At 40.8% G+C, this 21,932-nt stretch overlaps 1 protein-coding gene across 2 annotated transcripts in view; it reads right to left on the bottom strand.

Moving 5' to 3' along the window:
* myo1ea (myosin IEa) overlaps positions 1–21,932 on the bottom strand; it is a 61,279-nt gene that overhangs the window by 16,622 nt on the left and 22,725 nt on the right. For both annotated transcript variants that reach the window (XM_008405358.2, XM_008405361.2), the window contains exons 2-14: positions 21,362–21,505; positions 19,516–19,605; positions 17,893–17,987; positions 13,289–13,376; positions 10,871–10,960; positions 9,901–10,032; positions 8,535–8,669; positions 8,293–8,425; positions 2,879–3,075; positions 2,718–2,798; positions 2,352–2,438; positions 2,182–2,265; positions 524–691 (exon numbers count right to left, since the gene is read on the bottom strand). In XM_008405358.2, the coding sequence (XP_008403580.1) occupies positions 524–691; positions 2,182–2,265; positions 2,352–2,438; positions 2,718–2,798; positions 2,879–3,075; positions 8,293–8,425; positions 8,535–8,669; positions 9,901–10,032; positions 10,871–10,960; positions 13,289–13,376; positions 17,893–17,987; positions 19,516–19,605; positions 21,362–21,505 (1,524 nt within the window). The remainder of the gene's footprint in view (positions 1–523; positions 692–2,181; positions 2,266–2,351; positions 2,439–2,717; positions 2,799–2,878; positions 3,076–8,292; positions 8,426–8,534; positions 8,670–9,900; positions 10,033–10,870; positions 10,961–13,288; positions 13,377–17,892; positions 17,988–19,515; positions 19,606–21,361; positions 21,506–21,932) is intronic.

The following is a 21,932-nucleotide window of genomic DNA, read 5'->3' as shown; positions in this document are numbered from 1 at the left end:
AGAAGGAGAGGAATGTCTTGAGCTCAGTCATGGGAGCCTAAAGTCTTTTTTTTTTTTTTTTGCAAGGCTCATTAAGCCTGCAGCATGTGTGCCAAGCTGAGAGCCGCCACACATCTGGAGAATGACACAGACTGGACCATATGCATTACCTCAGACTGGATGATTTTTGCTTTATGTTTAAATACAATAAGAGGTGCAATGAGAAAGAAAAACAAAACAAAGAGAGAGACAAGCGAGGTCCGGACTGGAGCTGGTTTTCAAAGTGGAAACCTTAAAAAAGCACCAGGATTAGTGACGCAGACTGCCAGATTGAAACACCAGCTGCATAACTGGTGTTTATGACAGATCATACGAGGAGCGGCCCTCTCACCGAAACCATGAAAAACACACTTTAATAAGCTTCTATTTCCAGAACCGAAGCGTCAGCTGCCGGCATCAGACGAATGGCAAAACAAAGACAGGTGTACGCCGACTCTGGGGAAGCCGGTGCCAGTTTTTGCCGAACGTTTCCCTGAGCACCGACCTTGCCGGCGTAGTGATGGATGATGAAGCCCTGGTTCCAGCTATTGAAGTGCTCGTGCGTGTTGATCTGCATCCGGAGCTTCTGCAGCATGGTCTGGTCGGCTCCCTCGCCCACGGCGTGCATGGTGGCACACACGTCGTCCAGGATGCACATGATGCCCGGCGGGCTCTGAGATCACAGAGAAAACTCGTCATTTTTGACTTCCTTCTGCAAAACGTCTCGATATTTGGTATAAGTTTGTGTCTAAAATCTTACAAAAGCTAAATGAGCTTTAAAATCTGTGTCTATTAAGGCATAAATCAGATTTAAAACACGGATTGTTTTCAACAAAGCACCGCTCTGTTTCATCTGAAGCCTCAGTTGTTTCTCAGCAGCCTCTCAGACTCAAAGCGCATGTTAGCTCGTCACTGGATTAGGCGGAGAGCTGAACTGTCAGGCACCGATGCAAATCCCCTGCCCCTCTCAGACGCAGCCTTGCTGTAAAGCTCTTGTTGTGGATTTGGTGGATTAAGCCTCTCAATATAAATAATCAATCAAATTAAGAGGCACGTCGAGCTGGGGCTCGAGGCAAACGGGGAGAAACTCTGGAGGAAGTTTTCTCAGCTCAGTAACCGGAAACACAAAATGAATAACTTACATAATATCATCTTTAGATTTCCACTATGACTGCTGTGGCCGTATTCATTTCTTTATGAGTTTCTGATTGGCTAATTCAGGACATTTGAGCTAAGTGGAAACTTAAATGGAAACGCATCGCTTCCTTCTGTGGAATCACGGAAAGATTCGATAAAATCCAACAGGAAGTCAGTAAACGGATCTCATTGGTTACCATCTCCAAATGCCCGAAGGTGCAACATTCATCTGTTCAAACAATTATTTGCAAGTATAAACATCATGGGGATGTGCAGAGCGTTGATGCAGGAGCTACGTTCTGTGTCAACGTGTGAATCAACCCCAGAACAGAAAAGGTGAAGCAGGTGAGAAAAAATAAGGTCATGAATCAACATGGACTGAGAGGTTGCTCAGTAAGGAAGAAGCCATTACTCAAAATACAAATTATGAAAAAAAAACATATTACAGCTTGGACTCAAGACCAAAGATCTTATTCTTTTACATCTGGTCTGATAAATCAAAACCAAAATGTTTGGCAGTAATTATTCCTGTTACGTCTCAAAGCCGAGATCTGAATCAGACAGGAAAACCGTGCAGAGATGAAAAGAAAGACGAGATAAAAACTTGATTTAGTTAAAACTGTTCCCTCAGGAGGAATGGGACAAATTTACAGCAAACAATGTATTCTACCAAATACCAAGAAAATGGACGTGAACTTCTGATTGTGACAGAAAAATTTATAATAATAATAATAACAACAAAAGTCACTTCTTAATCAGGCATTTATCCTTATGACTGTTGCAAACCTACAAGCCACACCAATCACCAGTTCAGACCCATCTTTGTTCAGAAAAACTAATTAATCAAATTATTACTTTTAACCCTGGGATAAATGTTAAAGGCCATCAGTGTAGACAACACTAACGTTAAAGTATAAATGTTTGTTTATACAAATAATGTTTGTATAAATAATGCGGCGGGTGGTGAGTAACGATATAAACATGCGTTGTGGCCTCTTGGTGTAAATATTTTGGTGTTTGATTTACTTTGCTCTCAATGAGATCGCAGACGATCTTGTTGTTGAAGTAATCTATGGGAGTCCATTTGATGCCCTCCTGCACATACTCCTCCTACAAATTATTTAAAAAAAAAAGTCAGTTAGACAATTAAAATAAACAAAAATATGCACAACAAAGGTGAGAAGTGGACACATCACCTGCTCGGCCTTCAGAGTCAGCTCAATAAATATCTGCTGCAGCTTCTCGTTCACAAAGTTGATGCAGAACTGTTCAAATCCATTTTTCTGAAACAGAGGAGATGGGTTTTTTTTAAAGTTCATACATTTAGGGAGAGGTTCATGTTTACAAGAAAAAAAAACAATCCAAAGTCCAGGTTCTCCTGGCAACAGAGTCAAACCAACTTGTAATCAGATTAGAAAAGAAGCCGTCTCAATCATGAGATGGGCTCTAATCTGCGTGCTTTATAGATTACTTTGATCCTTTCTCTTAAATCTGTTTAAATGCTGAAGCACTTAATCTAACTCATGCCGTATTTCATGTGTCAACACCTAATGAACACTCACCTGGAAGATTTCAAAGCCATAAATGTCCAGCACTCCTATATTTAACTCCTGATGATCCTTCACCATGGCTCTGTTGATGGACTGAAATCAAAGGAATTCATCTTAGCTGCCGCAGCGAAACATTTCTGCACACTAAAACCTCAGCAAGCGTTCACGGATACCTCGACCAGGTAGTCGAAGACGCGCGAATGCAAGGCTTTGGAGAGAGCGTCCCGGGTGTAACAGGCCTGCTCCACGTTCAGCGTCACGTCGATGGACTCCTTTGTGTTGCCCCACTTGCTGTCCATCTTTCTGCTTGTCAGCTTCTCCTTTAGCCGGTCCTGGTCGATGCCGAGCAGAAACGCAGGAAATGCTAAAACTGAGAAAGAAAAAAAAATAAAGACAAGAAGGCATTAAAGAGGATTCTGTGATTCTCAGAATGGATTTGTTTGAGATTCTCCAACGTACTGTTCAGATGCATAAAAACAAATGTGTAAAATAATTAAACTAGTTCACAGTTTGAGTATTTCTGTAGTTTTTTGGATTATGCTATTGAATAAACATGCACATTGTTGACGACTTTAAGGGCTTTAAGCATACAGAACCTTCTAAGGGTCATGGGGAAACATTTTTCTTTTGCGTTCCCTCTTAATACGTTTCGTCGCTTAATGTAATATTTTCTGGTCTATTTTACATGCAGTCATAAATGTGAATCTAAAATTTCAAATATATGCACATTAAAAGTGCCTCAGTGAAAAGGTGTTTATATATTTTTATCTCTTTGGTGCAAAAAACTGATTGAAAATCGATTTATTCACTACATGATTATGTCTGTGAAAATTGTCAGATGACTTTATTACTCTGTGAAAGTAACTCAGAAATAGTCCAAATAGTTTGAATGTGTTTTTTCTTTCTTCCCTTCTTGAGGAAAGTTTTTGTTTATATCTTAGAAGGAAAGGAAAGAGATAAAAAGTCCATGTTTGGCCTGTTTTACTTATCCATTTTGCACATAGGTTTGTGGTGCATTTCTATCCTAAAGAAAAAAATATAAAACTTGACATGAACTTAACATGAATGGAAAATCTTACAAAAACCTAATATTATAACAGAAAGTATGGCGGCCACCATAAAAAAGACTTTTAGTATTCAATCATGCAGCATGAACTGATCAGTACATGCGTTACCTCGTTACTGCGAGGTAAACTAAAGGCTTTTGCGAGGGAATGCAAAAGACAAATAAATCTTCCATGTCTCCTATGGTGCTCCCTATGAGCAAAATATCATTCAATATGTTAAAAAGATTTGATTTAATGATGAACACGTACTAATTTCCACACGTGAACTGAAAAAGCAAAGAGACATTTCTATGAACAGCAACATGCAAATCGATCTGCAGGACAGCACTCGTTCGATAAGCTGCCTCTCCTTCGTTTTGCATGCTAGTAAAATGCTGAGAACTGGGTTCTCCAACAGGTTTCTTTTTTCTTTTTTGCACTTCACTTATTCCTTTCAATACGCTTTAACATTTTTGGAACTACAAGAAACTTTCCTCGTAATCCTAATGTGCAGAAAGGTTGTTGCTATAGAAACCAGTGTCTCAGACGGCTAAACCGAGGTCTCCTCTGCAGAGATCTGGGAGAACAATGGTTTTAGCCAAACACTTGAAAGAAAAACTCAGAGCGCCACAGACGACTCGCCGTGACCCGGTGTTGATGTTGTCCCTGGAGAACCCCTCCCTGCCTTATTACAGTGACTCACTTCCCCTAGAAGGAAATAACTCTCAGGCCTGCGTCTGGGAATGCTTCGGACCGCGGTGGTGGCTCCTGTACGGGAGATTAGGCTATGGCTGACCATACGCCCGCTTCAATCGAATGAGAAACGCCTCCCATGTGTTTAGAGTTGACTGTACAGGATGACCCAAATTCTGTTTGTTTTACACATTGTCCAGCGTCCAGTGACAATGCTCCAGCAGGCTTCCTGCAGCAGGTTTGTTAGTCAAAGCATCAGAGAGTAAAAAGAGCAGCAGATGGAATGATGATGATGATGATGTGGGAAAATGGTAGTGGGCCATTTTTCCCACCAATTACAGTCGATGCTTTCTTTCATTAAAAAATAAAATAAAATAAACATGATTTGGTCAGGTTTTCAAGATTTTACAGAAATAAATACGAAGGCAGTTTACGTCTGTATGATGTCTGGAAAACATCATACAGATGTTGACGATATGATGACTTGCAATAACAAAAAAATAACAACTCCAGTATGCAGAGTTGATGTCTTCCTGCTTTCAGGTTATTAAAAGCATAGACCCAACATCTAACCTGATGATGGGAAAAAATTAAATGCATAATTTCCATTAGTAGTAGACACTGGTTGCCGGGCGTAATGACATCCTAATGGCCTCTTAAAACATTTTCTGCAGCTTTGAGCAGCAGGAAAACAAGCATCCCAGAATATATTCACAGATCATGAACTGTAAAATTAGCTCATGTTTCTTCCCAGCAGCTCTTTACAACATTAGTGTTGCCTACACTGATGGCCTACAGCATACTTTGTAGGGGGCAAATCAAAACTTAAAAATGTCAATAATGAGGTGGAAAAAGGTTCAAAAGACAGTTTTTTTTAAAAAGCTGGTTCTGTTTGCTTATTTGAAGTCGATTGGTGAATTTGATTTGTACTTGGAAGATAAATTTCAAACTTCCATGTAGGAAAACTTAATTTTTTACCCATCAAAGTTTGAATTATGTCTCAGGTCCCCCAGGATTAACATGCACTTGTTAAAAAGATAGTTAACTTATGGGAATAATCTGCTTATTTGCCCATGCGATTATTTTATATCTCATCGGACTTAAAGCTCTATCTGTGATTTCATGTTGAAGTTTTAGTTAATTTGTGTAGCACAATTCAGCAACAAGGCAGGTCAAAGCGCTTTTAATCATAAAAATACAATGTAAAGCTTTTGTTAAGGTCTAAAATGAAGACAGAAACTTTGCTTGTTACTAATGAATGAATTACACAATTTTTTTTACTTCCAACTTTTGATTTCTGGGAAGAATCAAACACAGGATCAGCCTTCTTTAAATCAAAACATACACAAGAAAAGAAAAAAAAACAATCACTGCTTACATGTACTTCTATTGTGCAAGTGAACTTTTATAAAAATGTGTTCCCACCAAATAAATATTTCCTGTAGTCTCTGCCTGTCATCACTAAGCTCACTGTGGCTGGGAACAAATCTCAGGATTTGTTCAGAGATTCACAACTAAATGCATCTGTGCCATTTGACCCACTCCTCTGTTTGTGTCACTTTCAAGAGTCAAAAAAGCAGAACTATTAAAGCCAGTGGAAATGTTGAGTAGCCATTTTGACACCAGTCCAGAAGAAACAGCAAGACTCTTTCACCAACTACATTTCATGCTTGGAGATTTGAAATTCAGTATTTAGCAGTAAAACTTAAACTACTAAGTGAAAAATGAGTAAATTACATTTACTGGTTGTCAGAGTTTGATGTTTTTTTGTTTTTTTTTAGTAATTCAGACTCAGATGCAAGTTTAATTCTAAAGATGTACAGAGGAGAAAGTGTGAGAACCTGGTGCTTCTGGTGAAGAGCAAGAAGTTACGTGACTCTCTGTCACAAACAAGCTGATTAAAATAAGAAAGAAGCTGGTGACTCATCCGGGATTTAGAAATTAATGCACTGAAATAGGGGTGTGTGTTGTTGGGAGGAGCCTGCTGGCTGATTAAAGCTGACTGGACTTGTCCTAAAAAGGTAAATCTGAGTTAGTTGGGATTGTAGAGGAAACACTTTAATGTGCTGCAGCAAATAGCCTGCAAGCTGTTTTTTCCTTTGGGAGGAAAAGCAGCCCGTCTCAGACAGCTTTTCAGCTGAATATGCAGAAATTTAGGAAACCATGAGATCACAAATCAAAGGTGTGAAATGGACACAGTGAGTCTGCTGCGAACAACTCGACTTTAGTCTCAACACGTCACAGCAGATCTATGAAGCGTTGTGAGTAAATGTCTGTTTGCAAGTATTAATGAGAAACTCTGTTCATTTCTGTTGATTTATGTTAAAACAGAGACAAAGCAAGCAAGGAGTGCAAAGTTGAGATTATCGAGAAGCTGCTGAGACCCAGGACTGAGTCATATGCCTCACTTACTCAGGTTGTTTCTTGTTGCAACACCATAGGACATGAAAACAAAGTGCACTGCAGAAACAAAATATTACAATGTATTCTTGTCTAGCTTCTAGTGCAAATATCTTAAATAAGAGTAACTTACAAGTATCTATTCAGCAAGATATAAGAACTTATTTTTAGCCAATAATTCCTTAATATTCATTTTAAAAAGTGCTGGTTGAACTGGCAGGTTTTTTTTCCCACTTTTAACATTTCAATATGCCAATAAAACTAATAAAATTTTTTTTAAAGGAATTATTAACTTAAAACAAACTTCTATATCTTGCTGAAAAGTTATTTGAAAGTTAATACACTTGAAATAAGACAAGACTAAGACATTTTCAATAGAAACTGGACCACAAATACTTGGTAAGATTTTGTAGCGTGAACATAATTACCAGTGCAGGTAGACACAGTGACGTCTTTCGCAGGATCAAACTAAAGAAATTATTGCGAGAATTGATTGCTACACAATAAAATGCCCCTGCGTTTACCTCCAGGTAGGAGGGTTTTTTTCTAACATTTTAGGGAAACAGTGGAAGAGGAATAATCACAGTCAGCCTGTTGGGAAACATTTCAGAAGGAGCTGCAGATTAATTTAGTTTTTGTAGCAAGTAAGTTATTTAAATCCTAGAGATTTAAGGCTCTTATTTATTTCCACCTACAGATGAAGAGTCATGTTATTCTGATTCTTTTTGTATTTTCAAACATCCACAGAAACCCTCTCTAGACAGGGTGCAAAGATAAGCATGTTCACATCTTTGAGGTTCTAATTATTGATTATATAATACAATCAGACTTTTACACCGAGACCGTCGGTACAGAAAGTCCAAAACTTCGGGGTTTCTAAATGCAACCATACGGTGAGGCTGAGAAGAGCAGGAAAGAGCAGAAATTATGAAGTGCCACTATTACGTCTGCACAGAACAGACTGCGGCTTTGTTCTCTGGTCCTGTCCAAGACATTATAGAGATTTGGTTATGAAAGATGGAGAAGGAAAGAAAATAATAAAATAAAGCAGCAGCAGCAGGCGGGAAGAAACGGGATAGGCGAGAGAGAGTGTGTCCCCCCCCGGCCCCCCCAACATCGGTTTTGCCTTTGACAAAAGTCCAGTTGTGCAAAAATAACTTTATTTTCTGGTAGTCCACCATAAGACAGGGTTCCTTCAGACTTCTGGCAGCAGGCCTGCATTAACACAGTAAAACCTTAGGGTGTGTATGTGAGAGAGAGAATATGGTATGGGAGAAATATCCTCCAAAGCCAGCCAGAGACGGACAGCTCAGCCATCACCCCTTTAACAACATCAGAGCCACAGGTTTGTTTCTGAGTCTGCAAACTCTCCTGCGTCACTTCGTACCAAACCGAACCGTCTCAGCAGCCGAATAAGAGCAGAAATGTAAAACAGTTCCTCCGCTTACACTCCTCGCTCTCCACAGCAGCGTAGTTGCCCGACTCTCTGAAGGTGATGTTCCCCACATGAAGGACCCCGGCCACAATCTGAAGCACCATGGACCGGTCGTCTGCGGAGATGCCGATCACGTCCATGGCTTGCTGCAGAAACGGGCGGGAAGAGAAATATTCTGCATCATCGGGATGTGTGCTCCGACGTCTTCTGCACAAGTTTCACATGTGCGAATGGAGAGCAAAGAGAAAACCGTACCACCGTTTCCTGAAATTCACTCTTGTCGTTGATGTCGTCCACTTTGTAGGAACCGGACTGGTTGAGGTAGGTGTAGTAATCCAGGCTTGTGATTCCCAGGCTCTTCTTCTGTTCTCCACTGGCTCCTTCGATGAGCTGTGGAGCAGAGGTTCATAGTTTGAACGTGTAAATATTTCTTCATGCTAAAACAACCTGCTGTGGGCAAAAGCTTTGTGATGAGAAAACAGACTTTTTAAAATTAAAGATTCTTCAAAATATTGACATAAACATTCAGTTTTTTCCCCTGCATTGTCTGAGATAAAATGTTTAGCTGATCCAAAGTCTTAAGACATGGAAATATAAATTTGTTAGAAAATAATCAAAATGTCCATTTATTCAAAAAGTAAAACTCACATATTATATATTTTAATATATTAATTCTGACCATGTGGCTCACAATTAATAAAAACCTAAAAGGAAGTTTCCCAGAGGATTTAAATATTAAATCTAACCAATGAAAACTATTTTAATATGAAAATGTCCATTTCCTGTTCAGTATATGCACTCAGTGCTTGAGCGAGGTTTCGTTTTGGATTAATTACTGCAACAATGCAGCCTGTCACTCGATTGAGGAGTTAAAGCAGCTCAGGTTGCTTCTGCATTGTTGGAAAATAAGCACAGTGACACCAGAACCGATACCTGCAGCAACGTGGACAAGCGTCAGGTCAAAATGGAAAAATGAAATCATTTTCTCCATGTCAGCAGGAAAAGGTGAAATCACTCTCTGTGAAAACTCTCTTTCTCTTATAGTCCAGATGAGGCACTAGTGATGCTCTGTCTCAATATTTGGAAATTGTCTTTTTTTTTTTTCCCCCAAGCCAAACATGTTTATATTCTAGGATGAAAAAATATTTTTAATGTTTTTCTTTCATGTAATATTTTGATCTTGTGAGAAAATGAAGCTCTGGTTTATGCTAGCGGTAAGCTCATCTTCAAAAAGAAAGAAGAAGCAGAAATAGACGCTTGAAACTGATTAGAGTCTAACAAATCTGCGCAATAAGTGAGTTTTGCTTTTAGAAAGAAGCATTTCAATGTCTCCTAACACAAGCAGACGACAACCAACCAGCAGCCATTATGCAGCTGAACATTTTTTACATAGCTCCTCACTTTGCTCACTCTGAAGGAACAGGAGTGTCACAACTTAAACATTTTTCAAAAATAAAACTTTATTTTAAGAGCTTGACCCAAAACTTCCACAAGCAGTGAAAACTTTTCTGTTATATTTTCCCTGTCACAGAGTTTGGATCTTTTTTTTTTTTGTAACCGGGCCAGGCTTCAGGCTATGCAAAAACAACAAATTAAACATTCATGTTTTTCCCAGATTCACCTGATAGAAAATATGGAAACTCCTTTCTCCAGGATTCCTCGTGACGACACGTGACTTCTCCAGCAGGAAGTTGGAAATTTTTCCACCATCTGGTTCACCGCCGGAACTGAACTGAATCTCAAAGTATTTCCCCTGTTGGATCAAAGGATTTTTCTTTAGTACTGTAGCTGGATAAAATGAAGCTGAAAATACAGATGTATGGTCTAAGTTTCAGGCACCTGGCAATTTAAACGGCTGCTAGAGTGTGTGTGTGTGTGTGTGTGCGAGCGCGTGTGTGTATACATTGACCATATATATATATAAATCGGACCTGACTCTTTTTCCAGGCTCTGGACTCCAGACAAACCTGTAATGTATCAGTTTCAGTCAAGCTAAGAGCAGAGGCCCACAGCTGAACACAGGATCTAGTTGTTCAGTGTTTTCAAATGTTGTGATCTCAGGCCATCAGTGCCAACCCACTAAGTTTTTTTTCTTTTTTTTCTTCAAAACCAATTTAAAATATCTTTATGGAATCTAGCCTGCGTGGGAATTTAACCAGGAAACTTTGGTGAAATGTTGTGGAAAGTAAACTTTTGCCAGTTTTTGCTGGCTTTAAATGTTCGTCTCAGCTAAAAAGCAGAGAGGCCTGCATGTTTCTGTGTCTTAAAGAGCATTTTCCTGTCAACCAGGGAGGCTCATGCAAGAAAACTAGAGAATATAATCCATTGGTAAACATAAAAAAAAAAAAAAGTCCAAGGTGTGCCACAAAAATCCTCCTACTGTAACATAGCTGTAAGTTATGTGGTTTCTTGTGAGTCATATAATAGAGGATTTATTATCATTTAGATGAAGAAGTCCAAGAAAAACATGGGAAAAAAAATGTCTGGAGGGGATTTTAAAACCACTTTTTGTATCACAAATCTGAATTTTGATGCGTTTTCAATGTTTAAGCCACTTCAATTCACAAACACCCGAGCGACGAAGGCCTTACAAATCTGCTGGAGTTGTTGTTTCTCAGAGTCTTGGCGTTTCCAAAGGCCTCCAGCAGCGGGTTGGACTGCAGGATGATGTCTTTGACGTGCTGCGGGGAGACAAACGCACAGGCAGGTAAGAGACGGCGCAACATTTCACACCCTCGCCGGCAGCCGGGTCTTTAAGTTTCCACTCAGAGACGGGCGCAGGCGACCGCATGGACGCACACGCAGCCGCGCACACGTCCACAGACAGCACGCACACGGACGGTCTGGAGGACATTATCCTTTCTGCGAGCCATGTGCGCGTCAGAAACACATGAGTTTCCAATCTTTACAGCAGACAGCGAGGTTCCCTCTTCTGTTATTGCTCACAGGAGCTGAATGGAATCTTTTTCTTTTGCTTAAACTCAGTTTTTCACTGAGAAAAAAAAAACAGGGTCGTACAGTTCAACTGTGGTAGAAAACGCTGAAGAAAGTAACCGGTTTATGGAATAATCTTCGTATACGGTGCTGCGCAGCAAGAGTGCTCATCTTTTAACAACACTTCAGCGTATTTTATTGGGGTTTATACGAGAGGCCGTCACAAAGCAAAGTAAAATAAATATTTCCAGTGGTTTTCAGAGTTTCCTTTGTGAGGAATTTGAAGAAGTGTGATGGTATTCGGGCCCCTTCACTCGAATACCAAAATTCCCTTTCGAAACGCCTTCAGAGATCTCCTAATTAGTAAATAAAGAGACCAAGAAGCACAACAAGCATGTCAGGAAAAAAGCTGCAGACAGGTTTAAACTGGAATTAAATAAGTTAACATCTCAAGCTTCAAATATTAAGAGCACTGTTGAATCTGCCATGTGAAAATGTAAAGAATAAGGAAAGCCTAATAAGAATCAGACGAGCAGCCAAGAGCAGCAGAGAGACTACAGCTGGTTCAAAGCAAAGGGAAGACAGATGAAGCTACACAGAAGGAACATTTTTAAAGAAAACCTTCGTATTAAAATCTGTAGCTGCAGCTAAAGGTGCTTCAACAAAGTGCCGACTGACTCGGGCGCCATGAATGCAAACGCAGGCCAGATTTCTCAAAATTTATTTGAAGAAATTTTTCAAAACCATCCATTTATCCACGTGCTTCCACTGTGCTGCTACAAACTCCTCTGTGTCGGTCTGTCATCTAAAAACCTGACGTTTTGTGGTTGTAACTTGACGACGTGAAAAATCTCAAGGGGTATGAACAATTCTGCAAGTTGCTACAGAATGCGTTCTCCAACGCCGTCGTGCTGAACAAGAAACAAAAACACGATAATAGAGGCTTAACATTTCATTAAATAAAATGTTTCAATTGAGTAACGTTCAGTGAGCTGCTTTTATTCTGTAACGTTTTCTTCTGACAAAAACATCTCCACCATTTCTGATTCTGCCTCGGTGGAAGCAGCTCTGAGCAGATTAAATATATGTTTAAAAAAAAAAAACAATCTTGGTTTGGGAGGAGGTGCAGCTCCTGATCAAACTTTAGATCTTTATCAAGATTAGGAGCTGGACATCTGCTGGACTGAAGGGTTTGGGGGGGGACGCCAGATGGCTGGAGGGGGGCTGGGAGGGAAGAGGCTGCTGATGATGGAGAAGAAATCCATCTTCCTGAAGGGGAAGAGGTAGAAAAAACTACAGGATTCTCTGATTTTACACAAACGGCTTCGACTATTTCTTACTGCGTGAGAAGAGTAGACACAGGTGGAGGGCTTTTACGTATTATGAAAATGATGTACAGACGAGAAAAAAAAAGTTAAAGCCGTTTTGTGCAAACAAATGTACTAAAACTTCTTAAGCAGAGATATGATTTTAACAAACACATTTAATAATGCTGCATTCTCTGAATATGCCTCATCCAGAGCTGTTTTGCGTTTTATTTAACTATCAAAGAATGTATTTTTGGACAGTAACGGTTTATTTTGCATTGAGGTTTCTCATGCAGGCTGCACAGTGGCACAGCTGTTGCCTTGCAGCAAGAAGGTTCTGGGTTCGATTCCCGGCCTGGGGTCTTTCTGCATGGAGTTTGCATGTTCTCCCTGTGCGTTGTGTGGGTTTTCTCCGGGTACTCCGGTTTCCTCCCACAGTCCAAAAACATGACTGTCAGGTTAATTGGCCTCTCCAAATTGCCCCTAAGTGTGAGTGTGTGTGTGCATGGTTGTGTGTCCTGTGTGTCTCTGTGTTGCCCTGCGACAGACTGGCGACCTGTCCAGGGTGTACCCCGCCTCTCGCCTGAAACGTTGGCTGGAGATGGGCACCAGCACCCCTCCCGACCCCACTGAGGGAAAAAGGGTGCAAGAAAATGGATGGATGGATGGATGGTTTCTCATGCATTCCCTTAGACATCAACCGTCTGTGCAATAAAGCATCAGAAAATATTCTCATGTGCTGAGAGAGGACGATCAGATCGTCTTTACCTGAACTCTGGGTCCGCCTCCTGACACTTTGGAGATGTAGCCCATGATATATTTGGCTGCCACAGTCTTCCCAGCTCCGCTCTCTCCACTGAAAAGCAAAACAAAAAATCCTTAAATACATGTTTTATGAGCCTCTGGGATTAATTTAAAGGCATCTAATATTTTAAGAACCAATGCAGGTGAATCGTTTCCGATATTTTAACAATTCGCTTGAAAGTTTGTGGAGCTTCCTCGTCATTCTCACCCGTCACCAACTCCTGCATGTCAAAAGTTAATCCCTGCTGAAAGCAATTTCAGAACATTTTGAGTTACTGTTAAATGTTGCACCAGATGTATAAAGTTGGCTTTCAAGTCTTATGACTGCGCTCCGGATAAAATCCCTCTAAACTACAAACAAATGTTGGCATAAATGCCAGGGGTCTGGTTTTGTTTAGTTGTTTTTTAATCTCTGCTGTTCTAGAACCTGCTTGATATGACTGCCAGGAGCAACAGCATCACTGTGTGCAATGGAAAACACTTGTTTGCTCTGTTGGTTTTAGCTTTTAGGGACCGGTGGCATAAAACTGAAACAAAACGATAACAATACCTGGACTTGCTTCAAGGTTTACTTAAAAATAAACACATTTGTTTGGGCAGGTATGAGGACTGCAGAGATTTAAACATTTTTAAAAGACTTCCCTCCTGGTGTTTTTTTAAGGCTCTACTGCAGTAGTGGAGACTATTCTTCCCAGGATCCACCCAAAGCATTACAATGAAAACATCCTTTACAAAAAAAAAGACATAAATTAAACATGAAATTCAAATTAACCACATCCATGTAACGCAAACGTTTGTTGAGTCCCATCAACTATAGGTTTTAAAAAACGTGTAAACATTAAAATCACTCAATTTATTCACTCGTGTTTTGTAAATTTAGACAAAACATTCTGAACTTGCTGATGTCAAACCTTTTGATGAAGATAATAACTTTAGTAGGTGATGCTATAAAACTAGATCTATGAGAATAGATGTGCTTTGTATGCTTAGAACCACTTTATGCAAAAATGCAAACATACCGACAGAACATAAGGTTAATTAAATCACTAATTTATCCACTTATCTACCGTCAGACACATATGAACACACATCTTTTAATCAGTCCACCGTTAGCAGTGTTGGGGTAAGTCAAGTCAAGTCTTTCCACCACAAACTCGCTCAGCCATGTCTTTATGAACCAACGTTTGCGTGCTTGTGCCGAGTCATGTTGAAAATGCCTAAATATCTTGGTATAAGTCCAGGATTAAAAATTCATTTCACTGGAACCAAGTAAATCAAGCCCAATTTCTAAAAAAAATAAAAATAAAAAATCCTCCCTCCACCAAACTTTACGACTGATGCAGAAGAGGTTAGGACTCCTTAACGTAAGCATTTCGATTGGCGAGTAATTACTTCTCATATTTATAACCAAACTAGATTTTGTTCTAAAAAAAACCTGCAAAAATAAAACTTTATTGAAGCGCAACTCATCAACTCGGTATGGAAAACATTTTCCGGTTCATGCTATTCCTGGAAGCTGAGTATGTTTACCCTCGATGCAAATCTGCTGTGTGCTGTCCATAAGGCTCAGAGGACTTTACATGTTTCTGAGCTGCAAAGCAGGAAAATGCAGACACAAAGTCATACTAATGATTGTAGATCAGAGGAAGTTGGACACCACGGCTTCTGATGCACACACTGAACCTAATGAATAAAAAGGTTCTGATCGTTAAACTAAACAGAGTCCCCTCATCATAAAGCCACATATCTGAATACGAAGAGCTCTGAAAACATAACAATGCGAGGAGAATTAAATGTATTAACTCAAATGCAGAGAAAGTATCATCATTCACATCTGGGCATGATTTGTTTGTTTTGTTTTTCCTCGTTGCCTTTAACTGTACCGGACTTCTAGTTTCTGCGATCCACGCGGTTTGGCAGTAAATGACGGTGAAGTCTGTTTTTTTTTTTTTCCTGCCTTAAAGCAGAGTCAGGTTAGAGAAGCTGCTGTGGGAAACACAGCTGCAGACTGTTAAGGGGCTGCCAGAGGAAGTCATGGAAGCGACTCTATTACACAGCAGTCTCTATAAGGTTGCACCCTTCCCCCTATGCAGCTCTGTGTGCTTCGCAAATCCTAATCATTGTACGGATTTCTGCAGCGCAGCCTGAAGTCAGGCAACAAGAAGAAGCTTTATTTCAAACTTTTATTCCAAGAAACCCTCTGATCTGCATCTGAGAGCATTGTTTTTCCTCCTGGAAGTTCATCTTTGAGGAGCTATTTTAGACTCCAGTTCTGTTCCCTCTCATTTTTGCTCTCGAATCCTAAAGGTGTTGTTGGCTAACAGCGACTTATTAACCACGCCAGGGGCACATGCTGCACAAGACAACACAGAGAAGGAACATTTCACAGATTCTTACAAATGTAAAGAATGCAAAGGCTGCATACTTTGCTGTAGTTGTGATCTGTAGACATTTTTTTTTTTTATTTGGCACACATTACGGATTTTTAAGACCTACATAAAAAAACCTGAGATGACATGAAACGTTTACACTGAGCAGATTACAAAAGGCTAAGATTATGATTCCAATAGAGAGTTAACAATGCCAGACTTTAGATGCTGTTTCTTTAGCTGTTCTGACTAAAGACCTGTTTGACTGCCAGTAAAAAATGTAATGATGGCATCTGGCATTTCAAAGATGTTAATGTATTCGGGTCCAATGTACAGCAGGATGTACTGTTGGCACTGCAGCGGCGTTCGTTCCAACCTCATCTCCTTTCGCTTGTGTTTTACATACCCTGCATCATAAAGTCCAGCGTTTGCTGACACACCTTAGAAACCAGCAGGAAAATGGCCCTTGAAGTGTCTCATTATAGCTACAATGCGACTGCCTAAGTATGGCATTTAAAAATAACGCACCATGTTACCCGCATACATGGGCATGGTTTTTCTGCTGCCCTCTCTCTCTTGGAGAGGAAGTTGAAAAGGAAGCATGTGCCAATAAAACAAAGGACTTAATGCACACAGCAAGGACTATGAGAACATTAGCAGCTTGTTAATGAAGTCACTCAGCTGATTCAGAAAGGTCACAGACGTCAGACTCCTAAACAGAGGCAGCTGCGATTGCTCGCTTCCCATGTAGGCGACAGCTAAAAGTCAAATATGTCACCAACTTATAGTCTAAGGTTTTGTAATTTCAACCCTCAAACAGAGAAAATTATTCCTTAAAACCAAAATAAACGCTTAGTGCAGTACATGCAATTAAGGCTTTTCATTTTCAGACGATTACATCATCAGGCCAGAAAAAATGGAAATGAAACACACCAGATAAAATCGGAAATCAGTGCAGTTATAACAAATTAACAAGCTTAAAATACATACTTGCAAATACGCTGTTGTTTACAAATGAACTCATCTATATAATCTATGATACAAGAAAGGAAAATGACAATTAAAAGCCACTTATCGGTTTAAGGAGCTGCTGAGCCTCCTGTGTGAAACAGCAGGATTTACAATAAAAATCAAGTTTTAGTCAAACCGTTGGAGCCTGATTTAATCTGGAGCTCAATGGAGGAGGCCAAGCTGCAGTAATTCATTCTTTACAGATTGTAAAAAGAAACCACAACCCTTTTAAATTGCAGGGTTTCTGTGTCCATGTTCTGCACACAAACACCTCAGATTTGACCAGAAACCTACAATAACTGCTTCTCTCCAGGCCTCTTCGATATGTAGGCTTATTGATGGAGAATGGATTTCGATTGAAGGAAGCAGTGAGTCAGAGATGTGCAGCCATTTTCTCAGCTAATGTGAAAAAAACCTCCAGCTGACCACCGTGGTTCGCTGCAGCCGTCGTTTACCGATACCAGCTCATCATGAAACCACCTCCAGCTTTTGTTTGCTGATTTAGCCAATCATGAAATGTCCCTCTGTGGCTTTATGATGGAAACAGATCCAGCAACTGCTGGCCGTCCAAACAACAGGCTAAAATGCTGAAGCAGAGCTCGTTCACAGTGAGGTAAGCAATAAGGGAACCACACTGCTCAGACAGCGGGCAAACAGGATATATCTGGAAACCTGACTGCACACATTTCTGCTTCCAGCTTTGTGGTTCAAAAATGTTCTCCGGCAAACTTTACAAAAAGGTGCAGGTGTTGCTCTGCCAACACCAGGAAGCTCTTCGAAAATACACCCCGACAGCTGCTGTGCTCCCAGCACACATCCTGACTTCACTCGGAGCAGATCGAGCTGCACTTTCATCATTTCCCTCTTCTGGACACCATCAGATCTTTCACTATTTTTAGGGTTCGACTGAAACCGAAACCGTTCTGGTGGAAAAACACCACAGGAACACCTCATTCTCAGTCAGTCAGCTGTGCTAAAAGATACGGAGGAACCTGTTTGGCCTGTTCAGCTGTTACTCTCGCATATTATCATTACCTAAGCATCTTTGTGCCACTTCGTAATCTCTGCAGAGAATTACTTTTGCTTCATCCACACAGATGCTGAATATTTTTGCAAAAAAAATAAAATAAAAAAATCAGGGCAAGAGGAGAGGGGATGATATTTGTAGCGATCGTAAAAAGGTCTCACCTGATGATGACGCACTGGTTTTCACGGTCGATCATCATATTTCTGTACATGTTGTCTGCCAGAGCGTAGATGTGAGGAGGGTTCTCGTACTGAGCCTGCAGAGAAACGGCTTGGTCAAAACTATGGGTCAGCATGGAACCAAGAAGGATGAAAACTGTGGTTTCTGAGTGGCAAGCAAACAACAAAACGTTCGTCTTTCGTAAAGCGCATACAGCAGACCGGCTGACCAAGCGCTCTGGAGTTCCGCTCGGGTTGCTAGGTGCGTTGCTAGGCGAGGGGCTGGGCTCGGTTGCTAGGTAACAGCACACTGCCCCGTTGATTGGGAGGCTTTTGAAATGGCTCGCCAAAAAACAGACTTATTGCCAAAAACATGGTTTGGTGTTCATTTCTTTAAGCGCTTGTGCCGTTTTTAGAAACTCAAATGGAAAAATAAAAACATGCAAAATGTGAATTTTGAATGAAGCGATTTCACCTATAGCAACACATGAAAACTGTGACTTAAACTTTTAGAGTTAAGTAAGCCGTCTAATTTATTCTGAAACATTTACAAACTAAGGTCAGCGTCTTCTATCAAGGTTACTGGTTAAGCTGTTTTTCCCTCGATCACTACACCAGAGAAACACCAGAGCTTTATCTTTATTTTTAACATTTTTCAAATGAAATCCCAAAAGGTGTAGTGGAAAAAATTAAATAATGACAAAAGCAGACCAGAGATCCAAGCCAACTCAGGTGGGAGAATTTTGTAGATATGATGGCTACTAGTCGTCCATCAACTTCACATATTTGTTTTGGGGTTTTTTTATGGACAAGTGGCAAAATAAAGCAATTATTGAATGAAAACCATTATAAAGTTGGCCAAAAGTGTCCTGGTCAATGTGGAACAAAAATAAAACTTTTGGCCTATATGCAACTGCAAAACATGATGTGAAAAAGCAAGCTGGTCGGAGTCGGGGGGAAGACGGATGAAGCTAAATAAAAGGGGAAAATCCTTGAAGGAAAACCAGTTTAGATCTATACTTTATCTGTGACATTTATAGACTTGCATGCTTTATTCCTCATGAACTGGCGATGTCAATTTGACCAGTCTATATAAACGTCAATACTGAAAAGAGTTTATTCAGTGAAAGCACATCCCAGTACAGTAAGGGACCGGCTTGCGTGGAGAAACGGTACACCCCTCCTAACAACGTTACGATTTGCGCCCCGGTTCTCACAGTTCAGCAACAGATCTAAGCTTCCCATTGTACCCTGTAAGCTGCGCCAAAAAAAGTGAAGCGTGGTTGCGAGCAATCTCTAAGAAAGTAAAGTGTTCTTTGGCACAAGTGACCCTGAGCGTTCCCACAGTCTGTCAGGGATTTAACTGGATTTCAGTCTGCTTCTGGCTGAAGGAGGCAGGCCCACGCTCGGCAGGCTGGCCAAGAGAGGAGGCAGACTCGAACAGGCTGTCCTAAGAAGGTGCTGCCAAGCACACTCAATGGTTGACTCCAGTTCCTGACGGAAACATCTGTGCCAAGCTGCTGGAAAGTTTGAACATCAGCGGGCTTTGTCTTTCAGGCGGCGCTCATCTCAAATTCACCCAGACAAAATGCTTCGTGTGTAAAGTCATAGTTTGGATGTACTCACAGCTCCCTGATACATCTCGATTTCCCTCTCTCCAAAGTACGGCATCTGTTTGAAGGGGTTGACGGAAATGAGCACAGGGCCGATGTACGTCTGGGGAGATTGCGCGTTAAAGATCACAGCAACCAGCAATTAGGAAATGACATCAAATTACAACCAGCCGTAAAGAGGGTGCAACAGAACTGCGGCGGCGAGTTTGCTGATCATTCCTGGACCTAAATAAGGGCTTACAAATCCCAGAGAATGGACCTTCCATGTAATGCTGAGGTTTTATGCTCCTAACACAGAAGGCCGCTCATGGCAAATAAAGCTGCTATTATGGGTGGCCCACAGTGACCCAGGACCTTAGCAGGGAGACCTCCCAGTTACAGCTATTTATTGACCCAAATCAAAGGTCTGACTCAGAGCTGAAGAGCCCAAAACAGCCCACATTTACTAAACTTCACAATCCGGAGCCGTGCCAGAAAGGCGGCGATGAGGTCCATACACTGAGCTGCTCTGAGAACACTCAAAGAGGTTATTCATTCATTCATTCATCTCGCTGCACGTCATGAGCAGCTTACGTCTGCAGCGACAGCTGCATGTTAGAAACCTAAATGTTGCGTTTGTGCAGGATAGCATGGCAGCGATTGAGGCGTTTGCACAATCGTCTATTCTTACACATTTTAAAAACATTTCTACTGTTATTGCACATGTGTTTTTGTGATATGTATTGTATAATATTTTACATAATTTGTATATATTCTTAAATATTCAATACAAATGCACATTATGTAATTTTTCCAAAAGTGAGCCGACTCAGTTGCACGTTCCTCGGATTGTGTGTCTGATATACCTGTTTCTAATATCTGCACAATATTTTGTTATAGTCTATACAGTATATTACTACTTTTTTGTATTCATATATTGATATTTTTATATTTATATTTCTTGTTTAGCTTGTGTGGTGTTCCTTTTTTGTTCTACATTTCTGGTTTTTTGGAGGCGGGTTTTGTTGTTTTTTTACTTTCCGTCTTGACAGCTTAAATTTCCCACTTGTGGGACTAATAAAAGATTATTTCATCTTAATCTCGTCTGTACAGGGTTTCCCCATATGTACTATAAGCCTGGCGGGCCACCAGGCTGTACTTGCGACCCCTCCAGGCTAAGCGTTGTTTATTTATTTGGTTCTTTTTCTATTTTTGCCTTTATGGTTGTTGCTTGGGTTTTGTTCACGTTTTCCAATAACACATTTACTATTACCTAGTCATATTTTCAAATTTCTTGTCAACTATAAACATTTTTTAACTCAAAAACACGACAGGTCGCTGGATGACTATCCTAGCGCCCCTACTGCCAGGCTTAACAGGTTTTCTGGGGGAAACCATGTTTAATTTGCTGCTTTTAGCACTTTAAGAACTTTTTGTGTGAACTTTTATATCTGCTGTTGTTGTTACACCTGAATTTCCCCCTTCGCAGGACAATAAAGGCTGTTTCTACTCTATTCTATCCAGCATCCAGTACAGAGAGATTCCCTGAACAGAGGTTTCTCCATTATGCAATCTGCTGTTACTCACAACCTTTTTTTTTTTTTTTCTTTGCATCCCCCTGCGAGACGAACTAAAGCACGTCTGACTCACAGGAACAGCGGTCAGATATCTGGTTGAGATCTGGTACAAAGAGGCCCTTTCCCACCTCCTTGCTGCAGAACCTCTGGGGGAATTTGTCACCTTCCGACACCGACGTCGAGGATCGCTCATTGCTAAAATGTCACAGCGAACGGGCATTCAGCTATTCTGGGAGAAGTGCGAATGAGACGGCTCGGACATTTCTCACAGCATTATGAACAGAACGTGCGAGCGAAGGATACAAAGATGTAGTCATCCATGTATCTCTTCTTGAGGTTGTCCACGATGCCGTCCTCGCTGATCTTGCTGAGCAGGACCATGTCATCCACGCCGCTGTGTTTAACATTGTGGCTCTGCCAGTGGTACCGGTAGTGGCCCCGGCTCCCCTGAAACAACAAAAAACACACAATGCACAATTGTTAGTACGCTCGGAGGAACACAATGGCGTGAACGAATCTAGAGTCTGACATCAGGGTGGGCCAGATGCGCTGCTACAATACACCGGCCCACACAGAACCTGAGCTGGTGGGTTTTGTCATCCTGTTTCAATCGGAAACTTCTCATCAGAGAGGTCAAAGGTCACATGTGGGGTACCCCAAGGTTCAATCCTAGGACCCCTTCTTTTCAATATTTATATGCTCCCACTGGCWMAGRTTATAACAGGAMATAGGATTAGCTACCACAATTATGCGGATGATACACAGCTCTACATCACGATGTCACCAGGTGACTCTGAACCCATCCAATCACTGAATAGATGCTTAGAACAGATCAATGTGTGGATGAGCCAAAACTTTCTCCAGCTGAACAGAA

The sequence above is a fragment of the Poecilia reticulata genome, linkage group LG3 (assembly GCF_000633615.1).
Source record: "Poecilia reticulata strain Guanapo linkage group LG3, Guppy_female_1.0+MT, whole genome shotgun sequence".
In the NCBI taxonomy this organism is placed as follows: domain Eukaryota; kingdom Metazoa; phylum Chordata; class Actinopteri; order Cyprinodontiformes; family Poeciliidae; genus Poecilia; species Poecilia reticulata.
Note: the sequence above shows the minus strand (reverse complement) of the source record. Positions and strands in the feature narration are given on the sequence as shown.